Genomic DNA, 17,570 nt, shown 5'->3' with positions numbered 1-17,570 from the left:
CAGGCTGGGACACCCAGCAGGACCACAGAACAGTCCTCGCCACCTCCCCCCACCAGTGTAACTCTGGTAAACTCAAAAACAGAGCCACCTGGGCCCAGGATCCCCAGTCGTGGTAAGGAGAGAAACGAGGAGCACTGGTGGTGCAGCGGTTAAGCGATTGGCTGCTAACTGAAAGGTTGGTGGTTCACACCCACCCCGCAGCTCTGCAGGAGAAAGACCCGGTGATCTGCTCCAGTAAAGATTACAGCCCAGGAAACCCTACAGGGCAGCTCCCTTGTTTGGGCGTGTGGATGCCGAGTTCTGCGACTCTGCTATCCTGTCATCCCAGCGGACACTGAACTTGTCAAGCAGGATCACAGAAGTGTGACATTTCTCTGCAACCTTGCTTTAAAAAGACAGGAGACCCAGAGAACGCCGTCACACAGCACCACGCATTTGAATCACCAGTCCCACAGAATTCAAACAGAAAGCAAGCGTGCACTTTTATTTAAATAGGTCTGTAGTGCTCTTTTTTTTTTTTTTTAAATTAAATCTCAACTTTTATGAAAGCGTGGAGACAGACTGGACAGCCCAGCAGGGAACAAGTACAGCAGTTATACATAAAGACATTCCCTCAGGGCAGGATTTCACTGAGGGCTTCTCAGGACAATCAAAGCGCACATTTGTGCTCCAACGTGAAGATCTGAGAGGAGAAGCTTGCCTTTGAAGATGAGACAGAGGTAGGAAGACCTGGCTCTCAGGTGAAAGCCTTTGGCTCGTTCAGGGGAGCGGAAACCAAACTGCAGAAAGGCCGCCCCGAGTCTGCAGCTCTGATCTTCTATCGGCCAGCAGAGCAGGCCAGAGAGAGGCAAAAGGGAGTGGTGGGGACTGTGGCAAAGCCATTTCACCAGACTGTCACCAGGGGGCAGTGCAGGCTCCAGCAGCCAGAGCCAGTGAGTTCTCAAGGGAAGCTCCTTCCTATGGTTTTTCAGCATTGGCAACTCAGTCCAAATATCTCAGATACTGTGTGGGAGCAACTAAACCCATTCTCTCACCTGCAGGCTTCTAGATTGCAACCTTTGCCCTAAACAGACCTCATTTGCCTTCCTCCCCCTCCCCCGCTGGCATCCAAAATAACCTTCCTGACCTGGACACAGCAGTGTTTTGGAACCTTTTGAAACCACACCCCTCCTGACAAAGGAACATCACAAACACACCCCTGTCCCACACATCACGCCCCAGCTGAAAATCTGTGCATCTCCTTGGTGTCCCTGGAGACCAAGACTGGTCGGCACTTTCCTGTCCGTGGACTGTCTTACTAAAAATAGCAGGGGTTTTGTTCATTCCTTTGTCCCTGAACATGAAATTTTAATTTTAGAACTTACACACATGCCCGATGTCTTTCCCCTCAAGCCCCCAGATGGGGGCACCCTCTGTCCCCTGTCCTGTGAGAGTCACCAGGTTACAGCCCACCTGACTCCGGGCCCTGCATTTCCAACAAGATCGGGGTGTCCTACATCCACGGGAGTTTTCATCTGACTGGCTCTGCTGTCCGCTGGCATCGCACCGTTCCTCCCAGCTCACCGTGACCTTGTGTGAAAGACTCAAAAAGCCCAGGCCACCTCCTTCGAGGAAAGCATTCTTCAAGCATGGGGGGCCGGGCGGTCAGCTTTCTGATAACACAAAGTGACAGTGGCTCTGGGGGCGGAGATGGGATCCATGAGGGTCAGTGTGGATAATAACCAACAGGAGCACAAGGCAGCCTGAGGAGACGAAGGGCTGGTGCTTGCTGGACCCAGGAAGCGGCCCCATCTCCCTGCCGAATCCCTCTCCCCATCAGGCCAGGGACCCCAGACCCTGCAAGCAGCAGGCACTGCGGGTGTTTAAACTGCTGGCACAGACAGCTAGGGAAGGCGGTGGTGGTGCGGTGGTAAATTTCTCGCCTTCTGTGCAGGAGACCCGGGTTCGGTTCCCATGCAGTGCCTCTCATGCACAGCAGAGCCACCACCCGTCTCGTTAGTGGCAGCTTTCGTGCTGCCAGGATGCTGACAAGATTTCAGCGGAACTTCCAGGCTACAACTGGGAAGAAAGGCCTGGTGATCAACTTCTGAAAATCAGTGAAAACGCTGTGGATCACAGTGATCCAATCTGCAACCGATCGTGGCGATGGCGCAGGACTGGGCGGCGTTCCCTCCTGTTGTGCACGGGGTGGCCGTGAGTCAGGGACCATCCTCAGGGCAGTGAACACCAACAGACAACCTAGCATCCTCTCGAGTGAAGGGGGGTCACTGGCTACAGTCAGATTGGGAGGAAGCCCCCGCAGAAAGAAGCAAAGCGAGAACCCTCTCGGGAGCGCCCACCTCGCGCGGCGGCCTCAGGGCTCAGATGCTGCCCTCATCCAGCATCTTGCCGAGACCCTCGCAGATGCGGCCCAGGTGGGAGCGGTAAGGCTCGGCCGGGCCGTAGAGCGCCGCCAGGAAGTCGCAGTCGGCAAAGTGGCTGAAGACGTGATTGATGCGGCCGTGGGACTTGGCGGTCAGGTGGGGGCCCACGGCCTGGTGCAGCAGGTCCCGGCACTCCAGGAGCGCGGCGGCCAGCACGCGCCGGTCAAAGGTGAAGTCCACCTGGTGGAAGCTGACGGCCGTCATGGCCAGGCTGCGCGCCCGCCGGCGCAGACGCTGCAGCAGCGCCAGCTCCTCGCTGCCCAGCTGGCCCCCGCGGAGCAGGACGCCCAGCTTCAGCACCACCTTGACCAGGTTCTTGACCACTTTCTGGGCCTCCTTGCGGCTCCGTGTGAACTCCTTAGTGGCGCGGTAAAGCTCGTCCAGCACCTCGCTGCTGGTGTCATCGATGAGTACGGCCACCACCGCCTTGGATGCCATCTTGCTCACCAGCTTCTTCTGGGCCTGCAGGACCAGGCTCTTGGTGCTAAAGGCATCCATGAGCCTGCGAGGAGCAGAGACAGCCCGTCAGCCCCCATGCAGCCACGCCCCACTCCTCCTCCACCCCTTCTATGATGTGGGCCACTCTGCTACCTTTATCTTCCCAATCTGTGAAATGGGCACACGTCTCAGGGAGACTTATGATACAGCTGTAGCTCTTAGCCTTGGCACTATAAGCAGTCCCTGGAAACCCTGGTGGCGTAGTGGTTAAGTGCTACGGCTGCCAACCGGAAGATTGGCAGCTCGAATCCACCAGGCGCTCCTTGGAAACCGTATTGGGCAGTTCTACTCTGTCCTGTAGGGTTGCTACGAGTCGGAATCGACTCGACAGCAACAAGTTTGTTTTTTTTTTGTTTTCGATAAGGAGTCTCAAGATCCCCGGTAGCACAGTGGTTAAGTGCTCGGCTGCTAACCTAAAACTCAGCGGTTCGAACCCACCAGCCGCTCCAGGAGAGGAAGCTGTGGCAGTCTGCTTCCATGAAGATTACAGTTTTGGAAACCCTATGGGGCCGTTCTACTCTGTCCTACAGGGTTGCTATGAGTTGGAATTGACGACAATGGGTTTGCTTTTTGTGTGTGTGTACAAGGAGTCCTGAGGAGCCCTGGTGGCACAGTGGTTAAGTGCTTGGCTGCTGACTGAAAGGTCGGCAGTTCAAACCCACCCAGCAGCTCCACGGGAGAAGGACCTGGTGATTTGCTCCCATAAAGATTATACTATACCCGTTGCCGTGGAGTCGCTTCTGACTCACGGTGACCCTATAGGACAGAGTAGAACTGCCCCATCCGGTTCCCAAAGAGCGCCTGGTGGATTTGAACTTCTGCCCTCTTGGTTAGCAGCTGTAGCTCTTAACCACTGTGCTACCAGGGTTTCCCGTAAAGATTACAGCCTAGAAAACCCTACCAGGCAGTTCTACCCTGTCCCGTAGGGTCACTATGAGTCGGAATCGACCCAATGACACAACAGCAACATAAGGGTTCCCTAGGTGGTGCAAATGGTTTAGCACTCAACTACTAGCCCCAAGACTGGCAGTTTGAACCCACCCAGAAGCACCCCAGAAGGAAGGCCTTGTGACCTGCTTCCGAAAGGTCAGAGCCTTGAAAACTCTGTGGAGCACAATTCTACTCTGCACACTGCTAACAACAACATAAGGGGACACCAGCGAGCCCGTCCCACAAACCTACTAGGAAGCACGCACTGTGGGCAGGGTGGGCGTAGAGTGGCGATAAGGTGCTGTGATCCAGGAAGCTACGAGAGCCCCTGGGATGGCGCCCCCAGAGGCCGAGGGGGTCAGGCGGGGGTGGGGGTGGTGAATGGGAAAGGAAGAAGGCGGAGCCTGTGCCAGACCCCAGGAAGGCATGGTGGCTGGTTGTTGGAAGGAAGTTCCAGTGGCCGCAGCACAGAGCACAAAAGCAGGGAGAGACAGGCCAGCGGGAAGGGCCTGCTCCAGCGTGTGGTTCAGAGAAGAGCTGTGGGGGACTGGTCCCGGATGGGGGCGGGAGAAGTGCACAGATTTAGGAGGTGGCGAGGCCAGGGTTTGGTGACTGGATAGGAGGGTGCCCAGGGAGGGAGGACCTGAGACCTCAGGCTCTGGGGCTGCCGCCTCCAACCGGTCTCCTTCCCCGAGCTCTGAAATTCTTCCTCAATTGCAGATCTGCTAAAAACCAGTCAGGGGCTCCCCATGGCTCCCAGGACCATGCCCCCACACCTCACCCAGACCCCTCATCCTTCAAGCCTCAGCTTTACCATCCATCTCCTGGTGGACTCCTATACACCCCCCAATACCCTGGGCTCCGAGTCCCTGCCTCTTTCCCGGTGAACTCCTATACATCCCCCAAAGCCCCGGCCCCCAAGCCCCTACCTCTTCCCTGGTAAACTATACGTCCCCCAGTGCCCTGGACACCAAGCCCCTGCCTCTTCCACTTAGTACAGCCTGGATACTACCTCCTCCAGGAAGCCACCCCTGAGCTCCCAGGCTGATGGAGGAGGTGCCTCCTCTGGGCCCCACAGCACCCCAGACCTCCCCATCACTGCTTCCCCCTAGTTGTACATCTGTCTCACCCCAGGCCATAGGGGAGGCCAGGCCCGACTCCTTCTGGCTGTGTCCCCAGAGGCTCTGGAAATGTCTGCCGGTGAGTGACGGGATCCTGGAGGAAGCTCGGGAAGAGGGGTGGGCCTGAGACCCAGTTCCCCTCACCTGCTGCCCCATGCCTGCTCAGAATCCAGCCTGGCCTGACCAGGAATGCCGCGTGGGCACCCGCTCACCCCTGGGAGCCCCCACAAAGCCCGTCTTTGTGTGAGCTCAGACCACCCCGGGAGAAGTCCCAACCCCAGCCGCCCGCTCGCCTGCCCTTGGCGGCCCGGGCTGCTGGAGCGGACTTCCCTGCCCCCACTGCGGTCACCGGACCCTGGCTCTATGCAGCCCTGGGCCAGAACAGGGGTGCCGTATACGCAGCACCATGTGGCAGGCCCAGCCTGGTGACACATGACCCTTTGTCCTTTCTGCCAGATCTATCCTTCTGTGGGTGGGCTGCCAGTTTTGCAGACGAGAACACAAAATCTCAGAGAGGCTGAGCCACTTCCCTAAGGCCACACAATATGGTAACAGAGCCAGGACTTGAACCCAGTTGGCCTGTTCCTAACACCTGTGTTGCCCAAACTCCCTCCCGCTTGCCTGGAAGGTACTGACCCCCGCCTTCCCCACCTAACGCCTGAAAGTCACCTCGAGTCTGCCCCCGCCCCCTATAATAAAACCAGCCGCCTATGTAGGGCCCACTCCTGGCTCTGATGCCTCAGGCAAGCAACAACACCACCACGTGCCTCAGTTTCCTCATCTGTAAACTGGGGAAGCTCACAACCAACTTCATCCTGGGGCAGAGCCTATAGCCAGTACCTGCCCTTCAAGCTACGAGTCCCCAAAATGCTGGGACCCATTGTCTGAAATTCACCATCCAGGCTCCCCCACTCAGCTCTCTTTGAACTTGCAAACCTAGTTCTTTGATGCATTCTGTGAATGCCAGTTTCTCCAGAACATTCTGTCTCTCATATTCCATTTATCTGTACCTGGACCCCCGCCCCATCCCCTATTACTCATCTGGCAAACTCCTACTCATCCTTCAAGACACCTCCTCCTGGAACCCCTGCCAGGTGCCCCCAGTTGAGTCAGGTGCCTCCTTAGCTCCCATAGCACCCTGGGCATCCCGTCATAGCCCTGGGCACCTGGGTTTCTGTGTCCATCTCCCTTGCCTGACGGTGTGGGCAGGGCTGCATCTGTCTTGTTCATCAATGTCCTGGTGCCCAGCCTGGGGCCTGGTACACAGCAGGTGGTTCATAAGTGTTTGCCGAATACATGAGGGAAAGGATGTCTGTAAACATCAGAACTGAGAGGGAACCCCCAGCCACTCGGTCCTGCCTGCCCACTTTACAGATGAACAAACTGAGGCTGAGGGAGGAAAAGGCCTTAGCCCCCAGGTCTTTCTGCCCATCTTGATGGCTGTGCGACCCTGGCAGGGCTCTGCTTCTCTCTGGGCCTCGACCTTCCCATCTGCGCATCCCGAGGTTGGGTGTGTTGGCTCAGGAGGGGAGCTGGCTGCAGCCTGTTTACCAACTTCAGGAAGGGCCTGGGCTCCCAAATGTCTCACCCCTGCAAGCCCAGCAGGAAAAGGGCCAGGGGAGGGGACAGCTGCACCCTCCCTTCCAGCCTCCACACCCCTCCACCAGCCACCAGCCCTGCCCACACCTGGGCCGGCCCAGCTTCGTGGCCTCCCCTTCCTCCTGCTGACCCATTGTTCTGCCAGAAACCCCTCCATCGAAGCAGCTGGGCAGAGCAATGACCGCCGTCCCTGGGGAGCAGGCCACGGACAAAAATAAATGGCGGCTTCCTTCCTGCCTTTGCGTTCACCAGGCTGAGGCCGGCAGGCCAGGAGGCTGCCCAGGCTGTGCCACCTGGCCCTTCCCTGACAGGGACCGTCCTCATAAGTGCTGAGGGGCTACCTCGTGCAGGCCTAGACGCAGTGACCCTGGCCCCTGCCCCCAGATGCCAGGATACCCCACATTGTCATGAGCAAAAAGAGCCCCTCAGATTTCCAAAGCAGTCCCCTAGGAGGCCTCGTCATCCCTGCTGGAAGGAGGAGGTGCCAGAAACTTGTAAAAACAGAAGTGTTGTTGTTTGTTGCTGTCAAGTTGATTCTGACTCATAGTGACCCCATGGGACAAAGTAGGGTTTTCTTGGCGGTAATCTTCACGGGAGCAGATCACTAGGCATTTCTCCTGCGGAGCTGCTGAGTGGATTCAAACCACCAACCTTTCAGTTAGCAGCTGAGTGCGTAACCATTGCACCACCAGGGCTCCTTAAAATAGAACTAAACAGGATAGTTTTAGAGAGAGATAAGAGCTGTGGAGACAGGCAGAGGAAAAGGAATTGGGGGGCAGGGATGGGGGTGACAGCCAGTGGCAGACAGGTGACCTTAGCTGCGGTGGTCAGGGAGGGCCTCTCTGAGGAGGAGCCCCTAGAGCTGGGATTGGAATGATAAGGTTGGGGGAAGGGTGCTCTAGGTGGAAGGAACAGCCCGTGCAAAGACCCTGAGGCAGGACTGTTGCCTGGTGAGTTGGAGAACAGTGAGGAGACCCATGGGGCTGGAGTAAGTGAGGAGGATAGATGAGAAGGGGAGCGCAGGGAGGGGGCAGGGCAGGTTGCGCAGGGCCCTGTGGGCTGTGAGGAGGACTTGGGTTTTTATGGGAGGGGAGCGCCTGCTATTCCCCCAAATTAGTCGACTCCAGTCCTGCCCCAAGTCATCAAAGACGGGGAGAGGGTTAGGATGGTTCTCACCTGTCCACTCTACCTGCCAGAGACCCGGCGCCCACCACAGTGGCCAGAGCTCCCCCTCTCCCATCCCACGAGTCCACCCACCTTCCCTGGGACAGGAGGTCCTGCACCCAGCAAACGGCCACAGACACTTCTTCCCACCCACCCCGACAAGTCCAGCCCACAACCTCCCACGAAACAGACCAACCTGCAAGAACCTCAAACCCACCACCTGGAATCCCACTCACCACGGTCCAAGCCCCCCGCCCTTGGTGGTGCAAACAGTGAACGTGCTTGGCCGCTCATCAAAAGGTTGGAGGTTCCGGTCTACCCACAGGCACCTCAGAAGAAAGGCCTGGCAATGTAGTTCCAAAAAACCAGCCATCAAAACCCTATGGACCTGGCAAAACTGGATCTATCTGTAGAAAAATGAAACAGACCCATACCTCACATCATACACAGAAACTAACAAAAAATAGATCTAAGACCTAAATATAAAACTATAAAGATCGTGGAGAAAAAAATAGGGACAACACTAGGGGCCCTAATATATGGCATAAATAGAATACCAAACATAACTAAAAATGCACACACAGCAGAAGATGAACTAGATAAATGGGACCTCAGAAAAATCAAACCCTTACACACAGCAAAAGACTTCTCCAAAAGAATAAAAAGAGAACCTACAGATTGGGGGGAAAAATTTTGGCTATGACATATCGGACAAGGGTCTAATCTCTAAAATTTATAGAAAACTTCAACACCTTAACAAGAAAAAGGCAAACAATCCAATTAAAAAATGGGCAAAGGACATGAACAGACACTTTGCCAAAGAAGACGTTCAGGCAGCTAACAGGCACATGAGGAAATGCTCGTGATCATTAGCCTTTAGAGAAATTCAAATCAAAACTATAGCAAGATACCATCTCACCCCGATATTACTGGCACAAATAAAAAAAAAAAAAACAGAAAATAACGAATGCTGGTGAGGTTGTAGGGAGACTGGAACTCTTGGACACTGCTGGCTGGAATGCAAAATGGTACAACCACTATGGAAAACGGTATGTCGCTCCTTTCAAAAAGCTAGAACTAGAAATACCATATAATCCAGTGACCCCACTCCTAGGTATACACCCTAAGGAAATAAGAGCTGTTGATAAAGAAAATGTTCTACATTCTACCTTGGTGAGTAGCGTCTGGGGTCTTAAACGCCTGTGAGCGGCCATCTAGGATACTCTTCTGGTCTCATCCCTTCGGGAGCAAGGAAGAATGAAGAAAACTAAAGACACAAGGGAAAGATTAGTCCAAAGGACTAATGGACCACATCTACCACAGCCTCCACCAGACTGAGTCCAGCACAACTAGATGGTGCCCGGCCACCACCACTGACTGCTCTGACAGGGATCACAATAGAGGGTCCCAGACAGAGCTGGAGAAAAAGGTAGAACAAAATTCTAACTCACATAAAAAGACCAGGCTTCTTGGAGAAACCCTGGGAGTGTGGCCCCTGGACACCCTTTAACTAATACTGAAGTCACTCCTGAGGCTTACCCTTCAGCCAAAGATTGGACAGACCCATAAAACAAAACGAGACTAAAGGGGCACACCAGCCCAGGGCAAGGACGAGACAGCAGGAGGAGACAGGAAAGCTGGTAATAGGGAGCCCAAGGTTGAGAAGGGAGAGTGTTGACATGTTGTGGGGTTGTTAACCAATGTCACAAAACAATATGTGTACTAACCGTTTAATGAGAAACCAGTTTGTTCTGTAAACCTTCATCTAAAGTACAATAGAAAAAGGGAAAAAAAGTCAATCACTGAAAAAAAGACATAAGAGTTGTGACAAGAATAGACCTACGTGCACACCCGTGTTCACTGCAGCACTATTCACAATAGCAAAAATGTGAAAACAACCTAACTGCCCATCAACAGATGAATGGATAAACAAATTGTGGTACATACACACAATGAAATATGATGCAACCAGAAAGTATAATGACAAATACTTGAAACATCTTACAACATGGATGGATTTGAAGGACATTATGCTGAGTGAAATAAGTCAATCACAAAAGGACAAATATTGTATGAGACCACCATTATAAAGGAACAACAAAAGGTTTACACCCAAAAACCAAACCCACTGCCATCGAGTCAATTCCGACTCACAGTGACCCTGTAGGATGGAGTAGAACTGCCCCGCAGGGTTTCCAAGGAGTGCCTGGTGGATTCGAACTGCCAACCTTCGGTTTAGCAGCCATATCTCTTAACCACTGTGTCACTGGGGCTCCAGAAATACATGTTAATATTGGGGTAAGTCAGCACAACATGGCCAAGGCAAAGAGAGGACACAGAGGACCGCAGAACTAAAGGGCAGCCCCAGTAACTACTATAACACGACAATCCTGCAACGATAGTATTAGTGTTTGTTAACAGGACTGGGCAGTGTTTCATTCTGTTGTGCATAGGGGTTGCTATGAGTTGGAACCGACTCGACAGCACTAACAACAATTTATGAGTGGATATATAGGTAGATAGATATGCCATGAGGTGGGTGGGGGCGGTTAAGGGAACACACCCACCGGCAGATACAGGTGTGGTGCTGGCTATTTCTAAATATGTGACTGTAGGTATTCCTTATATATTAACAGAGAAAACAGAGCTCACAAGGGGCAGAGTCGGGAAACTCCATAGACATAACCAAACACCTTGCAGGATGAAGTTCCTAGGCTCAAAGACAAAGGACCATAGACTCAGGGGACACCTATGTCAGCTGGCACAACGCAGCTCATAAACACAATGTTCGGAGTAGTGTCTAAGGTCTTAAAAGCTTGCGAACGGCCGTCTGAGATACAACGATTGGTCTCTTCCAGTCCGGAGCAAAGGAGAGTGAAAAAAAACAAAGACTCAAGTGAGTCCAAAGGACTAATGGACAGCGTGAAACAGCCTACACGACCCCGAGACCAGCAGAACTAGATGGTGCCCAGCTACCACTACCAACAGCTCTGAGTGTGATCACAGCAGAAGGTCCCAGACAGAGTGGGAGAAAAATGTAGAACAAAAAATCAAATTCACAAAAAAGACCAGACTTACTGGTCTGACAGAGATTGGAGGAACACAGAGACTATGGCCTTCAGACTCCCTTCTGGCCTGGAACTGAAGCCATTCCCGGAGACCACCTGTCAGCCAAACCATAGACGGGCCCGTAAAATAAATAATAACACCCAAGAGGAAGGTGATCCTTGGAACAAGCAATTATACGAGATTGAAAGGGCAATATTTGCCCAAAAGCAAAGGTGAGAAGGCAGAAAGGGGTAGAAAATCAGGAGGACAGGAAAGGAGGAGACCAGGGCAAAGCAGGGAGAAGGCTTACACACTGTGGGGAAAGAAACCAAGGCCATGAAACAATTTATGTACAAACTATGGAATGAGAACCTAATCTGCTCTGTAAACCTTCACCTCATGCAGAATAAAAAAAAAAGAAAAAGAAAACTCCTTGGAGCGCAGGCCTGACTCACAGAGGGTCACTGTGAGTCAGGGGTTTTACCCACCTGGAGAAGGAGGAAGCAAAAAGGCAAAGTCACTAAGTGGGTGGATGAACTGCGAGTCAGGTCGGCCTTGCCTGGAGCCTTGGAGGGCCCATCAGGTCGTGACCCCAGACAAGCCCCACACCCTGGGGACAGCTTTCCCAGCTGAGCATGGGGGTGCCCACTCCCCAGCTCTGTGAACTCTCGCCCTACCCCACATATTCTTTCCCAAAACCCTGGGCGCCAGTCCACGCCTCAAACTCAGCACCCTCTGCCAACCCCACATCATCTCCTGGACTCTGAACTTCACTGTCGTCCCCACCGTGGACAGTCTGGCTCCCAAATGCCCTGCAAACACCACAGACACTGATCTTCAACCTCAGGATTGCTCTGGACACACAGCCCTGCACGACCTGCCCCGCCCCCTGCCTGCCTCCCTTCTCTCTTCCCTTGGCTCGCTCCACATGGGCCTCCTCGCTGTTCCTTCAACTCACCGGGCACGTCCTGCCCCAGGGCCTTTGCACCGGCCGTTCCTTCTGCTGGGAGAGGGGAGCGTGAAGGCCCTATGCTCAGAGGCCTTCCCCGACACTGTAACAAATTACTCCTAGTTCTCTCAACCTTGGTGTCAGCCGCTGTGGTGTCGGCCCCCAACTCATGGTGACCCCACGTATATATAACAGAATGGAACACTTCCTGGTACTGCACCATCCCGGTGATTGGTTGCGGATTGAGCTGTTGTGATCCATAGGGTTGTCATTGACTGATTTTTTAAAAATCAATTGCCAGGCCTTTCTTCCTAGTCTTACTCGGGAAACTCCGCTGAAGCCTGTTCATCACAGCAACACGCAAGCCTCCACTGGCAAACAGGTGATGGCTGTGCATTGAGGTGCACTGGTCGGGACTTGAACCCTGGTCTCATGCATGGAACAAGGGTTCTACCACTGGACCACCAGTGCCTCTGTCTGTATCCAGCCCCTGGCAACCACTAACCTACTTTCTGTGTCTATGAATTTGCCTGTTCTGGACATTTCATATAAATGGGATCATATATGTCCTTTTGCGTCTGGCTTCTTTCACGTAGCGTCTTTTCAAGGTTCACCCACGCTGTGGCAGGAACCATGGTTCCTTTGTATGACTTAATAATATTTCATACCTTTTCTTGCAAGAGGGGTCCCTGGGTGGTGCAAGCGGTTTGCGATGGGCTGGCTAACCAAAAGGTTGGCAGTTCGAACCCCTCCAGTGGCACTGCAGAAGAAAGTCCTGGCAATCTGTGTCCATAAAGATGACAGCCAAGAAAACCCTACAGAGCACAGTTCTACTCTGTCACACGTGCGGTTGCCACGAGTAGGAAATCGACTCGACGACAGTGGGTTTCTTTGCAATATCCTTTACTTAACTAAGTTGACAGCCTGTCATTTTTAATAAAGGCTGTGTTTAACAACCAGCTCACAGAATTCCTGAAAACACAGCAAGTGGCTTTCGTGAGCTGGGATGAGACCACGGGCCATGGGCAGCCCCACCCCCATCCCATAAATTCTTCATGTTCCACACAAAGGGCATCAATAATTGACGGGCACGCTCAGCAGGGCCAAGCCAGCTGCTCCACCTCTCCTGCCTGCACCCCTGGCCATGGGGGCCCAGGATGGGCATGGGGGGCTCTCGGGAGACCCGGGGCTGTGCCCACCACAGCAGATGTCCCCACTGCCCTTGTTCCCACACAACATGCGCCACTCACACGGGGGCACCCACTGCATCAAGCTCTTTATCAGCCACCACTCAAGCCCTCACAGGTTGGTGCCCATTGTAGAAATGGCAAGAGAGAAGGGACTCTGCTTGCTTGAAGGGGACACACCAGCAGTTTTCAAACTGGGTTCCCCAGAGCCCTCAGGGCACACCCAAGGATGGGCTGCAGTCAGATTTCCACTGAAGAAAGGGCTTGGGGGCCAAAAATGAATGTGAGGTGACCACAGCCTGCCCCTCTCAGGGCAGGCTGGGGCTCAGCCTGAGCAAAAGTTTTTTTTTTTTTTAATTTTTTATTGTGCTTTAAGTGAAAGTTTACAAATCAAGTCAGTCCCTTATACAAAAATGATTATACATCTTGCTATATACTCCTTGGAAACCCTGGTGGCGTAGGGGTAAGTGCTACGGATGCCAACCAAGAGGTCGGCAGTTCGAATCCGCCAGGTGCTCCTTGGAAACTCTATCGGGCAGTTCTACTCTGTCCTATAGGGTCGCTATGAGTCGGAATCGACTCAACAGCAGTGGGTTTGGTTTTGGTTTATATACTCCTAGTTGTTCTCCCCGTAATGAGACAGCACACTTCTTCTCTCCACTCTCTATTTTCATGCCCATTCAGCCAGCTTCTGACCCCCTCTGCCCACATAGTCTCACGTGTCTACTTGATCCAAGAAGCTCACTCCTCACCAGTATCATTTTCTGTCCCATAGTCCAGTCCAATCCCTGCCTGGAGAGTTGACTTTGGGAATGGTTCCTGTCTTGGGCTAATAGAAGATCTGGGGAACATGACCCCCCGGGGTCCTCCCAGTCTCAGTCAGACCATTAAGTCTGATCTGTTTATGAGAATTTGAGGTCTGCATCCCACTGCTCTCCTGCTCCCTCAGGGGTTCTCTGTTGTGTTCCCTGTCAGGGCAGTCATCAGTTGTAGCTGGGCACCATCTAGCTCTTCTGGTCTCAGGCTGATGTAGTCATTGGTTTATATGGCCCTTTCTGTCTCTTGGGCTCATAATTACCTTTTGTCTTTGGTGTTCTTCATTCTCCTTCTGAGAAAAGATTTTTAACAGCGAGTGGAAGCATTGAGGGTCCCCAGAAGGAACATGGATGCAACCCCTAAATGAATCCCAAACCTGCCTACTTCTCCGTCCTCTGCCTCCACCTGGTCCAGCCCCGTCATCGGACTGGTGGACCAGTGCAGTCACCTCCACCCTGGTCCTCCTGGCTCCTGCCCTTGCCCTCCCAGCCTATTCCCCCTTCAGCAGCCAGAAGGCGCCCGTGAGCACCTGAGTCAGGCCCATCCCTCCCACAGCCCTCCAAGGCTCCCACCTCCCTCAGGTAAAAGAGCAAATCCTCCCTGATGCCCACAGGGCATGACCTGACCTGCCCCCTCCCTGCTCTCCCCTCCTCCTCTCTCTTCCTCCCTCACTCCACTCCAGCCACATGGGCCTCCTCACTGTTCCTCCAACTCGCCAGGCCTGGTCCTATCTCAGGGCCTTTGCACATGCTATGCCCTCTGCCTGGAACTCTCTTCCTTCAGATGTTCCCACGGGTCCTGCCCTACCCTCCTCCTCTCTCCTCCTAGCTCACTCTACTGTAGCCACGTAGGCCTCCTTGCTGTTCCTCCAACACACCAGGCCTGGTCCTGCCCCAGGGCCTTTGCATAGACTGTGCCCTTCCCCCAGTTCCATATGGCTGTTTCTTTCTCATCATTCAGGCCTTGGCTCTAATGTCACCTCCTTAGGGGGCTTTCCCACCCATCCCTCCCCCCACCTTCATTGCGCACTTGCAGCTAAGCAGAATGATTGTTCGCTGAACAATGTCCCTCTTCCCCAGCCCCAGTCCGTGAGCGGGCACCCACGGGCCTCTGTCATTGACAGGTTCGGCGCCCTGCACCAGGCTTGGCTCACGGTAGGTGTGCAGAACCTGTTTGTTGGATGGAGTCCATTCTGACTCCCAGAGACCCTAAAGGACAGAGTAGAACTGCCCCACAGGGTTTCCAAGGCTGTAATCTAGGTCTTTTCTCCCTCAGAGACTCTGGTAAATTCAAACCGCTGACCTTTTGGTTAGCTTAACCATTGTGCCACCAGGGCTCCTAGAGGGGTCTAGGGAGGCCTTTTAAGAAGCTTGGGGTGGCAATGTAACCCCCTTCTTGGTGCCCAAAGACTGGCAGAATCCCCCCCCAAAAGCACGCCCCCACACCCAGTTATCGCAACCCCTTTCCAGAGGGAGGAGACAACCAGCCACATTGAACAGATGGGGAAACTGAGGCCTAGAGGACAGGGGGCAGGCCCAGGGCCACACAGCTAAGTCCCACCCTGAGGCCTTAGAAGGATCAAGAACTCCACCAGAGGGGCCTCCATTAAAGCTCAGGTGGGTGGGATTCCAGGGGCAGTCGTCTCTCTGTGGGGTGTTAGGGGGACCCAGGAGGCTGGGTACGCTGTGTGACTGGGCCAAGTCCTGCCCCTCTCTGGGCCGGTAACACCTGGAGCTGTACCCGGATGCCTGGTGAGTCACTATTTAGAATCTGCCTCTGGGTAGGGCTGTTTCCATGACAAAGGCTGGAGTTTTGTCCTCAAAACACCCTCCCATTGGCCCATTTGACAGACAAGGCGCTGAGGCCTCTAGAACCCAACAGCCCCTCGCCACCATGCGTGGAGCCCTCACCTGCCCAGGCCTCAGGTGAGGAAACTGAGGCTTAGGGGACATCTGAGTCACCGGAGGCCACATAGCAGGAGGAGGACTGGAACCTGTGCCTGCCCCACCACAGAGTACCCAAGAGACCCCTCGCACACCTATCAGGGTGGGCTTCCAGCCCCCCACACACTCCCAGGGGTCCAGGCACTCACCTACTGCTGGTGGGGGCTGCCCAGCCAGGACAAGAAGCACAACCCAGGTGTCGTGTAGCTGGAGCCACTGCTCTGGGTTGCCTGTTTCCATAGGTACAGCGTCTGAGGGCCGCCTCTCCTCCGCCCCTCCCAGCTGCCCGCCCTTACCTGGGCCATTCACTGTTCACCAGTGGCCCAGCCCACCTAGGCGGCTAAGTGGCTTGTTATGTTTTAAAGTTGGCGCCCCAGGCACCTGCCATGATGACAGAGGGCACAGCCCATGCAACAGTCCCTGAGGCTGGGGAGGAGGCCAGTGTGGCTGGAGGGAGCGAGGAAGTGGGAGAGAGGAGGCCAGAGAGCAGGTGGACAGGGCCCACATTCCTGCATTTAATTCTGGAAGCAGCCCCAGTCATGACTTATGACCATCCCCGTTTTACAGATGAGGAAACTGGGGCTTGAAGAATTGAATCCAAGGTACCCCAGCCAGTGAGCGGAAAAGTTCAAACCCAGCTTTGTCCTAACCATTGAGATGAATTGTCCTCACCCTACTGGGCCCCCCAGAGCGGTCATCCTCCCCAGCTGGGCTCAGACAAACTCAGGAAGTGACCTGGGGAGCCTGTTTACAGCTGGGGCAGCCCCTCCTCCAGGGAAGTTCCCCTTCCACAGGAGGGAGGAGGTGGGGATGGATTCGGAAGATCCAGGGGGAGAGCAAGTTTTGGTCCTGACTGTTCCCACCTCTTTCACCTCCTTCTGCACCTCAGTTTACCATTTCAGGAAATGGGGCCAGTTAGACTCCATTTAAAAGGCCAGGAGGCTGCAGATGTGGGTCAGATCACCTGCCAATTACCTCAGCAGCGTCGGGCTCCAGTTCACAGCTGGCAAAACTGAGGCCCACGCCTCAGGCAGCTGGGGAGCTCGCAGCTGGCCAGTCTGGGTGGGTCTGACCTGGCTCTCCCCACTTCCTGGACCAGCAAGAAGCTACACTCAGTGCCACCTCCACAACTTTGGCCAAGCTGCCCACCACGTGGCGTGCCCTATCCACTCCACAACTTTGGCCACGCTGCCCACCACGTGGCGTGCCCTATCCACTCCAGACTCTGGCACCCTGTTAAAGGGGCAGGGTTCACCCTGGGGGAGGGTACTGATCCCAGAACAGGGCCCAATGCGGGAGGCGGCGGTAGTCCAGGCACAATTTGTCTCCCCCTAACCCTTAATGCAAGAGAATCACAGACCCACCTACTGCCGTCAGAATGACAGAGGGAAAATAAGAAACAGGGAAAGGGAAACTGAGGCAAGAATACAAGGAGGGCTGTAGATAGACGGGGCATGGGGGGGCAGGGAAGACAGAGGGCAGTCAGCTGGCCCCCGGGATGCGCTGCGATGGGAGGCTCCCCTGCGCCCCTCACTCACCTGCTCTCTGGGGCCCGTCCGCCGGTCCGACCGTCGGGGCTCTGTCCCGCCGCCTCGGAGCGGCCAGGGTGTCGCGGCAGCTGCGAGACTCGAGCCGGAGGCCAGGGGAGGGGCGGAGCCGACGAATAAACCCCGCCCTCCGTCGCCCCGCCCCTCCATGAGGCCCCGCCCCTGATCCGCCCCGCCCGCCAGGAAGGGGCCGAAGCGTCCCTGGGCAGGGGCTGGCCGAAGGCTCGGGAGCAGCCAATGGCAGCGCGGGCGAGGTACGAAGGTGCCAATGGGAGCTGGAGATCGCGTGGGTGGGCGGAGCCTTGGGTGGGCGGGGCCGGGCGGCTGAGGGGGATTCCTCCGGAA

At 54.7% G+C, this 17,570-nt stretch overlaps 1 protein-coding gene across 3 annotated transcripts; it reads right to left on the bottom strand.

Annotated features, from left to right (window-relative positions):
• Positions 1 to 221: 221 nt before the first annotated feature.
• On the bottom strand, positions 222 to 17,320 carry TNFAIP8L1 (TNF alpha induced protein 8 like 1). 3 transcript variants are annotated; one of them, XM_049876472.1, is made up of 2 exons: positions 17,217 to 17,320; positions 222 to 2,925 (listed from the first exon to the last, which is right to left on the bottom strand). In XM_049876472.1, exon 2 carries the CDS (start codon positions 2,919 to 2,921, stop codon positions 2,361 to 2,363), a length of 561 nt encoding a protein of 186 aa, XP_049732429.1. In that variant the 5' UTR covers positions 2,922 to 2,925; positions 17,217 to 17,320; the 3' UTR covers positions 222 to 2,360. The 3 variants fall into 3 exon arrangements, with proteins under 3 accessions (XP_049732429.1, XP_049732430.1, XP_049732428.1); XM_049876473.1 differs by lacking the exon at positions 17,217 to 17,320 and adding an exon at positions 15,828 to 15,909; XM_049876471.1 differs by lacking the exon at positions 17,217 to 17,320 and adding an exon at positions 7,972 to 8,230.
• Between the last annotated feature and the right edge of the window lie 250 nt (positions 17,321 to 17,570).

This window comes from Elephas maximus, chromosome 3, assembly GCF_024166365.1.
Source record: "Elephas maximus indicus isolate mEleMax1 chromosome 3, mEleMax1 primary haplotype, whole genome shotgun sequence".
In the NCBI taxonomy this organism is placed as follows: domain Eukaryota; kingdom Metazoa; phylum Chordata; class Mammalia; order Proboscidea; family Elephantidae; genus Elephas; species Elephas maximus.
Note: the sequence above shows the minus strand (reverse complement) of the source record. Positions and strands in the feature narration are given on the sequence as shown.

Excerpts from the sequence above, each read along its gene's own strand:
- TNFAIP8L1 (XM_049876471.1), bottom strand. The coding sequence starts at position 8,108 with ATGGCTGGTTTTTTGGAACTACATTGCCAGGCCTTTCTTCTGAGGTGC. Across the intron at positions 2,926-7,971 it reads GGCGGGGGGCTTGGACCGTG|GCTCATGGATGCCTTTAGCA; the intron begins GTGAGTGGGATT and ends TGCTCCTCGCAG.